At 38.9% G+C, this 11,205-nt stretch overlaps 1 protein-coding gene across 2 annotated transcripts in view; it reads left to right on the top strand.

Annotated features, from left to right (window-relative positions):
• LIPI (lipase I) overlaps window positions 1–10,788 on the top strand; it is a 103,581-nt gene extending 92,793 nt beyond the window's left edge. For both annotated transcript variants that reach the window (XM_028845411.2, XM_077995895.1), the window contains one exon: window positions 10,418–10,788. In XM_028845411.2, coding sequence (XP_028701244.1) covers window positions 10,418–10,505 — 88 coding nt within the window. In that variant the 3' untranslated portion in view covers window positions 10,506–10,788. The remainder of the gene's footprint in view (window positions 1–10,417) is intronic.
• Window positions 10,789–11,205: the final 417 nt, after the last annotated feature.

The raw sequence follows: 11,205 nt of genomic DNA on the forward strand, positions 1-11,205 counted from the left end.
AACCAGCTGCCCCTAGGAATTCCTGAATTTGCCGCCTTGTGTCTGGCTGAGGAATGCTACAGTCTCCTTTTGCTCCCGCCCAACCTCATGCTGCCCTTGTGAGATGAAAAAGCCAAGGTACTGAACTTCTTGGCCACAGATCTGTGCCTTTTCTTTGGACATTTTATAGCCAACTTTCCACAGCACTCAAAGGAGACTCTCTGTTCCTTGGATACATTCCTTTCTGGTGGGTGCGGATAGCAACAAATCGTCTATGTAGTGCAGTAAGACTCATCGGTCGCTAGGTGGCAAGAAAGCCTTTAAGTGTGAGGCTAGTGCCTCTTCAAAGATAGTTGGAGAGTTTTTAAATCCTTAGGGAAGTCTCTCTCTGTCAGTCAAAGGCAAAAATGTCTCGGCTTACAGGGGCTAATTGGATGCAGAAGAACACATCTTTTATGTCTAAGCATGTGAACCAAGCAGCACTAGCAGGTACTTGTCCAAGCATAGCATATAGGTTAGGCATAATAGCATGCAGTGTAGCCACCATCTTGTTGACTGCCCTTAAGTCTTGTACAGGCCAGCAGTCAGTAGAAGGTTTTAACACCAGCAATATGGGAGTATTCCATGAGGAGAGACACCTCTCTATTATTCCAAATTCAAGGAGCCATTTTAAGTGCTTTGCAATCCCTTGGTTAGCCTCTTTGGGAACGTTATACTGACAGATCTGCACCAGGTAGGTTCCTCATAGTAGCTCTACTATGACAGGTGCTTGATTTTCTGCCAGCCCTGGGGGATTGTCCTCTGCCCAGACTCCTGGTAACTTAAGAATTAAGTCTGTGGAGAGTTTTTCTCCTTCAGCCACACTGTATCTTTTTCCATACTCCTGGCAACTACTTTCATAAAGTCTCCATTCCTGTTTTGGGGATTGTGTTAATACCATAACCTTTCTTTGCCTTAGGCTTAAGGTCATATCTCCACTAAAGAAGATCTGAGCCTGCAGATTTTGTAGTAAGTCTCTTTCTAGTCGTGGCACTGGGCAGTTTGACAAATATAAGAATTTCTGTTGGACTTTTCAGTCTCCAGTCATACATCTCTTTGATTTGAAAAAAATGTGTCTTTTCTGTGATACCTGTGGCTCTGATATTAGCATAGTCTTTTGACAATGGCCCAATTGTTTGAGTCACAACCGAGCGTTCTGCACCTCTGTCTACCATAAAGTCTATTTTTCAGCCCCCTACTACCATTGAGACCATATGCTTCTTGGGGCCTAATGAGATGGAGCCCGGTCTGTCTCAGTCTTCAAGGTAGTCATTGGCTTCTGCTAGCCCAATTAGATCCATGTTGGATCTTACTTTGCCTTGCCCAGTGGCAGAAGGAGGCTCTGTCCAGTCATTCTGTCTCTGGTTGTTGCCCTTATCCTTTTCTTTCTCTGGACATTAATCTTTCCAATGCCCTCTTTGCTTGCATCTCGCACATTGATCTCTCTCTAGTCTAGGCCGACCTTCTTGACCTGTCCTTGTCTCCTGATCTGGCCTAGCTTGTCCTCTACTGTGACCACATCCATGACATGTTCACATCCTCTTGCAAATCCAGCGTCTCTTTCAACCAGGGCTGTGGGCAAGAACTCTGCCTTTTCCTTCACTCTACACTTGGCCTCCCACTTTGCTTTTTCACCTTGATTTACAAACACTTGGGTTGCCACCTGGGTAAGCTGGGGAATGTTCATACCTTCAAACCCCTCCAGCCTCTGCAACTTTGCTTAATGTCATCTTGTGCTTGACACACAAATGCTGCATTAACCATGCACTGATTCCCTGCTGCTTCTGGGTCAAAAGGTGTGTAGAGTTAGTAAGCCTCACAAAGCCTCCCATGGAACTCACTGGGGCTTTCATCTGGTTTCTAATGAACCTCTGAAACCTTTCCAATGTTTGTTGCCTTTTTCCCTCCATCCTTTATTCCTTGTATCAGAGTCTCTCAGTATCTCAGAAAGTTTAGCAGTCCTTGGGCCTAATTTCAGTCTAAACCTAGATCAGTTTCTACTGGTAAAGTCTGTTGTGCATACTGTTTGACATCTGCCATGCCTACTGGGGTGTTGCTTTCTAGCCACTTATTAGCCACTTGTATTACTCTGCAGCGTTTTTCTGTATTGAACAGTGACGGAAGGAGCTGCTTGCAGTCAGCCCAGGTTGGGTTGTGAGTTAAGAAGATGGACTGCATTAGATCAATAAGAGCCTGGGGTTTTTCCGTATAGGAGGGAGTATGCTGTTTACAGTTGAAAATGTCTGTAGTAGAGAAGGACTAATAAACATAAAGCTGTTCTCCTCATAAAGTCGTTCTCCTCTTTGAACCTCATTTTGTGCATCTAGATAGATCTGTCCTCTAGTTTCTCTGAGGGGCATCTGCATGGCTTGAGTGCGTCCTGGCCAGAGACAGGCAACCTCATCCTGGAGTTCCTCCTTTGCTTTATCGGGCAGTGGCCCTGGCTCTTCCTTACGTGGTGAAGTTTGGGGGGTATTCTCCTCTGAGTCTGACCCTCTATAGGCAGCTGCTGGAGCGGCTTTCTGCCTAAGCCTTGCCGGAGATAGATAAATTGGAAAATATAGGGGGTGGAGTCTCTAGTTCCGCTGGCCTGGAGGAACAGGTTTTTCCTGTTTTCCTTGCTGCTCTTTCTCCTGGGCCTGTGCTTTGTGGGTCTTTTCTATGGTTCCTTGTTTTGTTTGAGCCCTTAGAGACTTACAGTAATCTTCAAAGCAGGCCTGTAGTCATTTTGGACAGGTCTGAATCACACACAGCCAGGAGTCTATGTATGGGAACTGATCAGGGTACCCAGGCTATTGTCTGACCCCAGTGACCACCCAAAACACTCGGCCAATTATTTCCCTATCTATGGTTCCCTCAGCTGGCCACCCTACATTAGAGGGCCAATCTCAAAAAGGGTTCTTAGCCTCTGCGATGTTAACTTCATTCCATAATCACCATCAAAGCCTTTCTTAAAGTTCTTCCACATACATTCTAATGGAGTTGGCTTCAATGCTTTTTCTTCCATTTCCTCCCTCACAACACACTTTCACTCTCACTTTCACTCTCAGATTCACCAGACCGAGTCCTATTATGGGAGGTCCGGGCCCTGCTTGGTCAGGTCACACCCAAGTACAGCTGTGAAGCCATGACACTAATCCTGTTGGCCTTACACAGTGACCTAGGTCTGGCTCATCCCACACTTGCTTCGGAGGACACAGTCTGCTCTAAGAGATCTGCATCTCCTCCATCACTCCCCACATTGGCCTCTCCTGAGACCATCTCTTTCACACACTGTCACACACCTCCCCTACCCTAGGACTCCTCATCGGATGAAACGAGCCTCTCCCATGTCCCAGGTGAGCCTAGTTAGGCTCCCACATTCACACACATACACACACCACTCCTACCCCAGGACTCCTCATCGGACGAAACGAGAATCTCCCGTGTCCCAGGTGAGCCTAGTTAGGTTCCCACATTCACACACATACACATACCACTCCTACCCCAGGACTCCTCATCGGATGAAACAAGCCTCTCTCGTATCCCGGGTAGGTTCACACACACCCACACCCAGTTGGAGTGGCAAGCCACTCTTGTCACCCTGCCAGGAAGCTCTACCTTGCTGCACTTGCCACTCTTTTGGCTCATTTTCTCCCTTTTTCCAGTTCCAGTGTGAGTGGGGACACGAGGTTCATCCAAATTGGCAAGCCACTCCTGCCGCCCCCAGCTGCTCTGGGTTGGATAAATGGTCATTCCCTGGGAGGTGATCAAGCTCCCCTTCTGTCCTTATGGGACACACTTTCCTAGGGACCACCCTTACTGTGGTTCAGTAGTCTGCCTGCGCGCTGCTCCAGTGACTCTCCTGCAACTCCTGAGTGGGTTCCGTTTGCGTTGTCAAGGGAAGACTCTAAGACACGGGAGAGCTGTTCTCCTTCTGGGCTAAGTCTTACCCAGTGGTGCCAAGAGTCCCAAATCTCCCACATCCTGGGGCTATAACCCATAGTCAAAGGAGACAAAAACCTGCCATCTCCAATCCCAGATGAGCCCCCAGAAATGCTGTGGGACAATCAGAGATGAGAGAGACCCAACAGAGTTCAGGAAAGGTCTTTATTAAAAGGTGATCACTGGCTCAGTTGGACTGGCATCCGGGAAAGTCTGAGCCCCAGGCAAAGAAAGCAACCACCTTTTAAGCAGTCAGTGGGTGGGAGCTATGTGAGGCAGGAAGCGTACTTACAGAAGTGAGAACAAAGGCAGTTGATCAGTCTTTTACATTTATTTATACTATATGTTCCACATCCCTGGGAAACCATGTTTCTGTATCAACCTTGTAACTTTGCAGCTGGTCTAGGGAGGTGAAGCAGGAACTCGCTGAGCCTCAAGGAATGTGCAACTAGCAAGTACAGATAAGGCTTGTTGAGCACAGAAGGAAAAACAGGCAGTTAGTATTCTTCTCTAATTTAGACTACGGGTGGGAGGGGGCAGGGAGGTTGCCACACTACACTTAGCTTTTGAAGGAAAAAGTAAAAATGTCTTGTTTGTCTTTAATTATACTTGTAAAATTCATGAATTCCTTCTTCACTACCATGTTGGTCAGGTTGGTCTATCAATTCTTTAAGGATGTTGTTTTGCCATCTTCTACCATGCACTGAACCTAATGAGAAATCTGTTGCTATCCTTTCTTTGTTGCTCCAAAGATAATCTACTTTCCTGCTTGGCTCGTTTTAAGATTTTTCTCTGTCACTGATTTTGAGCAATTTTATTATGACGTACCATGCTGTATTTTTCTTCATACTTCTTGTTTTTTGAAGTTTGTTGGCTTTCTTGGAACTGTGGGTGACATGGTTTGCCCATGTCCCCACCCAAATCTAGTTTCTCTGAGGGGCATCTGCATGACTCAGGCACGTCCTGACCAGAGACGGCCAACCTCATCCTTGAGTTCCTCCTTTGATTTATCAGGCAGTGGCCCTGGCTGTTCCCTATATAGTGAAGTGCAGGGGGTACTCTCCTCTGAGTCTGACCCTCCGGAGGCAGCTGCTGGAGCGGCTTCCTGCCTAAGCCTTGCCAGAGAAGGGTAAATTGGAACATAAGGGAGTGGAGTCTCTAGCTCCTCTGGCAGGGTCTGTGGGACAGGTTTTTCCTGTTTTCCTTGCTTTTTCTCCTGGGCCTGTGCTTTATGGGTCTTTTCTATGGTTCCTTGTTTTGTTCGAGCCACTAGTCTTAACAATAATCTTCAAAGCAGGCTTGTAGCCATTTTGGATGGGTCTGATTGTAGTTCCCATAATCCCCACATGTTGTGGGAGGGACCTGGTGGAGATAATTGAATAATTGATTCACTGTGGTGGTTCCCTCATCCTGTTCCTGTGGTAGTTAGTTCTCATGAGATCAGAACTTTTTTTTTTTTTTTTTTTTTTGAGACGGAGTCTTGCTCTGTTGCCAAGACTGGAGTGCAGTGGCGTGATCTCGGCTCACTGCAACCTCTGCCTTCTGGGTTGAAGCGATTCTCCTGCCTCACCCTCCCAAGTAGCTGGGACTACAGGTGCATGCCACCACGCCTGGCTAATTTTTTGTATTTTTTGTAGAGACGGGGTTTCACTGTGTTAGCCAGGATGGTCTCAATCTGCTGACCTCATGATCTACCTGCCTCGGCCTCCCAAAGTGTTGGGATTACAGATGTGAGCCACTGAGCCCGGCCAAGATCTGAAAGTTTTTAAAGTGGCTTCCCCTTTGCTGGGCACTCATTCTCTCTCCTTCTACCCTGTGAAGAGGGGCCTTCTGCCATGATTGTACATTTCCTGAGGCCTCCCAAGCCATGCTGAACTGTGAGTCAATTACACCTCTTCCTTTATAAATTACCCAATCTTGGGCAGTTCTGTATAGCAGTGTGAGAACAGAATAATACAGTGGGTTTATAGTTTTCATCAAGTTTCATCTAAATTTCCAGCCATTTTTTTAAGTTTTTTTCTGTGTTCCTCTACAACTTCTCCTTTTGAGGATTCCAATTTTAAGTATTTTTGGCTACTTGAAGTAATATCTAATATTTGATAGTACAACAGTGTGATGATAGCTTTGTTAATTTTAAAATTCTATTTTCTCTTTGCATTTTATTTTGAATAGTTTCTGTTGCTATGTTATTAAGTTCACTGATTTATTTCTGCAATATCTAATCTGCTTTTAATCTCGTAAGTGTATTATTCATCTCAAACATCATAGTTCTCACCTCTTCGTATCTCTCATGTCTCCACATCTGAAGTAAAGGTATAATAACTGTTTTAATGCATTTATCTGCTGAGTCTCACATTTGTGCTAGTTCTGGGTTGGTTTCAATTGGTTGATTTTTCACCTTATATGGGTCCATTTTCCAGCTTTGCAATGCTTAGTAATTCTCAATTACATCATAGATGCTGTGAATGTATCTTATTGAATGTTCTATATTTTGTATTCCTACAAAATGTTACTGGGGTTACACCTTTCAGGTCCTGCTTTCAAAATTTATTAAGCTAACTTGGATAAGTGCTCAGTCTAGGTGTAATGATTCCCACTACTTAGAGAAGACCCTTCTGTGTGCCTTATCCAGTGAACTATGAATTGGGTTTTCTCACATGGCAGGTGGAAACAGGCACTATTCCTTTCCCTGGTTATTGCTGGAAACCTTATCCAAGTAATATTTTAAAAGAATATTAGGAATAAGTTACGTTGCAGAATACAAAATCAATATACAAGAATTAATTTTTCTTTTTTATATATTTAAATGTTTCTTTATATTCATGAAAAGATTCATAAGATATTGCCTGGTGAGAAAAGCATGATGTTTTATAAGAGTATGATTCGATTTTTAAAAACAAAATACATGAATATGTATAAATACTAATATAACATTCTCAAAGATAGCTTTGAAAATGCAATATAGCAAAGTATCTGAAAAATAAATCAAGAACACAAATATATTTACAATAGCTATACGATGATAAGATACCTAGGAATAAATTTAACCAAAAAGGTTAACAATTCTTACACAGAAAACTGTAAAACAGTGATGAAATAAATTGAAGAAGACACAAATAAATGAAAGATATCCCATGTTTGTAGCTTGGAGGGGTTAATATTGTTAAAAATGTCCATAATAACCAAAGGGATCTACAGGTTTAATGAAATCTCCATCAAAATACCATTGAAATTCTTCAGTGAAATAGAAAAAAAATCTTAAAATTTCTATGAAACCACAAAACACTTTAAATAACTAAAGCAATCTTGAGCAAAAAGAACAAAGCTAGAGACATCACACCAAATAACTTCAAAATATATTAGAAAGCTATAGTAACCAAAGTAGTATAATACTAGCATAAAAACAGAGATGTGGACCAATGGAACAGAATAGGGAGCCTAGAAATAAATTCACCCATTTAAAAATTAATTTTCAACAAAGGTTCCAAGAGCACACAGTGGAGAAAGGACAGTCTCTTCAATAAATAGTGTTGGAGTGGGTACACATGGAAATACAGGGGGAAATAATCAATACTGGGATTCTAAAAGAGATTACAGTGGGAGAAGGATGTAGATTAAAAAATTACCTACTGAGTACAACATTCACTATTTGGGTGATTGGGTACACAGGAAACCTAAACTTCATCATTACACAATATATTCTTGTAGCAAACCTGCACATGTACCCCCTGAATCTACTACTTTAAAAAAACAAAATAAAAATAAATGGTGTTGGAAAAACTGTATATCCACATTCAAAAGAATAAAATTAGACCTTTATGTCATACCTTATACAAAAAAAAAAAAAAAAAATCAACTCCAAATGTACTAAAGACTAAAATCTAAGACTTGAAACTATAAACTTGCTAGAAGAAAATATAGGGAAAATCTTCTTGATATCAGTCTGGACAATGATATTTTGGATATGACCTCAAAAGCACAGGCAACAAATGCAAAGATAGACAAATAGGATTACGTTAAACTAAAAAGCTTATGCTCATCAAAGGAAATAATTAACAGAGGTAAGAGACAATCTACAGAATGGGAGAAATTATTTGCAAAGTATATATATGATAAGAGATGAATCTCCAAGATATATAAGGAACTCAAACAACTCAATATCAAGAAAACAAATAACCTAATTAAAAATTGGGCAAAGGATCTGAAAAGACATTTTTCAAAAGAAGACATACAATTGGCCAACAGGTATATGAAAAAGTGTTCAATGTCACTAACCATGAGGGAAATGCAAATTAAAACCACAAAGAGGTATCACCTCACTACTGTAAGAATGGCTATTACCATAAAGACAAAAGTTATAATAAATGTTGGTGAGAACATGGAAAAAAGGAATGGTTGATAACTACTGATGAGAATGTAAATTAGTATAGTTGTTAGGAAAAACAGTTTGGAAGTTCCTAAAAACATTAAAAATAGAATAAATATATGATTCAGCAATTCCACTGCTGGGTATATATCAAAGGAAATTAAATCAGTATGTTGAAGAGATACCTGCACTTCCATGCTTATTACAGCATTAGTCACTATAACCAAGATAAAAAATAAACCTAAGATTTCAATAGTGGATGAAGCAGTAAGAAAAATATAGTATATATGTGTGTGTATATATATATCACCTATATAGAGACAGATAGATGATAGAGATCTATAAATTGGAATACTATTCAGACATAATAAAGATGGAAATCCCATCATTGGCAACAACATGAATGAACCTGAAGGACATTATGTTAAGTATAATAAGTCAGGCACAGAAAGACGAAGACTGTAGGATTTCACTCACATGTGGAATCTGAAAAAGTTGATCTCATAGAAGCAGAGAGTAGAATCATGGTTACCAGAGGCTGGGCAGTTGGGAGGGGAAGGTGTTAAGGAGATGTTGGTCAAAGGATAGAAAATTACAGTTAGATAGAAGGAATGAGTTCAAGAGATTTATCATGATTTATCGTGCTGCAAAATATTATATTCCTGAAAAATGCAGAGTAGGTATTGAATGCTCTTGCTGCAAAATAACTATATTAAGAAATGTGTATTTTAATTAACTATATTTAACCATTCCACAATGTATTTATTCTTCAAAACACCATGTACACAATGAATACATATAATGTTATGAATTTAAAACAAGCAAATAAATAAAAAAATGAAGTCAAATTTAGGGGCCTCTATATTAATGGCAAAAAAAAGAGAATACTAAATGGATAGATGTGGTGATAGGTTGAGCAAAAGCCTTAAGGAGATTTTTGAAGTAAAGAAGCTTATATATTTTTTGTACTTTGATATAATATATATGGATTAAAATAGAAAACTAGATTGTATTTGAATTTTAAAAAATTTTATTACTTGATTTCTTTTTTATTATTTTAGATCAATCTTATACTTTATCAATGTAATGTGCTCATTTTTGGTAATGTGTGGTAAGCATAGCATTAGAAGTACAAATTCAACATGCATTTTGAAATTAGAAAGATAAATATATAATATTATTTTCCCTTGGTAATTCAAAATATATCACAAAATTATAGTGTTTTTATTTTTATTGCCTGGGAGAAGGAACTATTAAACATAAGATAAAAAATATATCAAAATTCATGACAGTGACACTAGATGAACTTTTACAATGTAAAAGGACAGCAAATTATTTTTTCTCAGAGGTTTTGGTAAAATTTAACATTGATAGGCCTTGTGTACCTGCCTAAGCTGTTTTGTAAAGCTTGTAGAGGCTTTGTAAAATATAGAATATTTCAAAAAATATGTATTTATTATATATGTATGAATAGAAGATAATTCAATGCTATGCTAATAAGGTCATGAGCTTTTAGTCAATTGTAGAAAAAAGAAAACACACTTGTCTTACTATTTTATTATAAATATGTGAACAGTGCTGCAGTGACTTGGCTTCTTGGGAAGCTTGAAATATTAAATATAAAATCTGTCCAAGATATAGAATACTTTAGGACTTATTATTTCCATTTTAGTAGGTGGCATAAGAGGATTGATTAAGTTGCTTCGGCAAACTTTGTCTATGCGATTCACCCTGACTCTCTTCTGGTGACCATCATGATGGAAGGAATGGCCTGGATACTGAGTTGAGTTCAAGTTTCAACTGCATCAGTATCTAACTGTACCTCTCATACAATTAAGTTTTCTCATACAATTGAGTTTTCCAATAAGGCAGTGAGAAAAGAAGTTGAAACAGATTTTTTTCTTTCTTATAAGCATTATGTCTATTTCATCCCTACACAGCCAAATGAGATAGAATGGAAATGATCCCATAGATTTGTTCCAACTCCCTACATTTTGGGAACTAGCTAGTTACAGGCATGGACTATTCTAATATTTATGAGAGAAGGACATCAACTCTGTTTTTTACTAATAGTTATTTTTTTGTTCTTTCCCTTTTTCTCTTTCTCAGACCACCTCTTTGCAGGTATAATATTGTACTTAAAGAAAGAGAGGAAGTGTTTCTTTATCCAAACGCGTGTACACCAAAGAAAACATAAGATGCCTTCTTCTATCAAATGCACTTGTTTATGAATTAACGGACTTGTAAACAAAACAATGCAATCAGTCTTTCTTTAATAATGCACTGTTCAATTTGAGATTCAGGTATTTCTATTTCTTAAAAAAAATTGAGAATCAAAAATAAAGAAAATAAAAAATGCATACAGTTAAGCATTCCAAATACATTCTGAAAGTTGTTTTTTTCTGTCTACTTTTTCTGCTTCCTCATTTAATACTTATCATTGACTATTTACTAATAATGAATAAATGTCTTTTGAAAAATAGGCAAGTTTAGTGAATACTTCACTGTTTTAAACAGAAAATTTATTTTACTACTAAGGTAAATAATGAACACATTATTTTATTTGTAAATTTTCATTTGGAGAAATCACTTGCATTAATGTGAACCTAGTAAACATATACACTTATATAATCATCTACTTGGCATCATTTTTAGTCATTTGTAAATAATGGCTTTGTTTCTATGGAGTACAATAAATAACCTATGGGTGAAATACTGGTTCCATTACTTATTAATGGTGTGATCTTGAGTAAGTTAATTTATCTCACCATATCTCAGTTGCCCAAGTAATTTTTGTGAAAATTGTTTCTAATAAAGTATTTTGAGCAGTGTCTGTTCATAATGACAATAATAAAATGATAGCTAACTCTTATGTATATCACTGTGTTCCTGGAACT

The sequence above is a fragment of the Macaca mulatta genome, chromosome 3 (assembly GCF_049350105.2).
Source record: "Macaca mulatta isolate MMU2019108-1 chromosome 3, T2T-MMU8v2.0, whole genome shotgun sequence".
NCBI lineage: Eukaryota > Metazoa > Chordata > Mammalia > Primates > Cercopithecidae > Macaca > Macaca mulatta.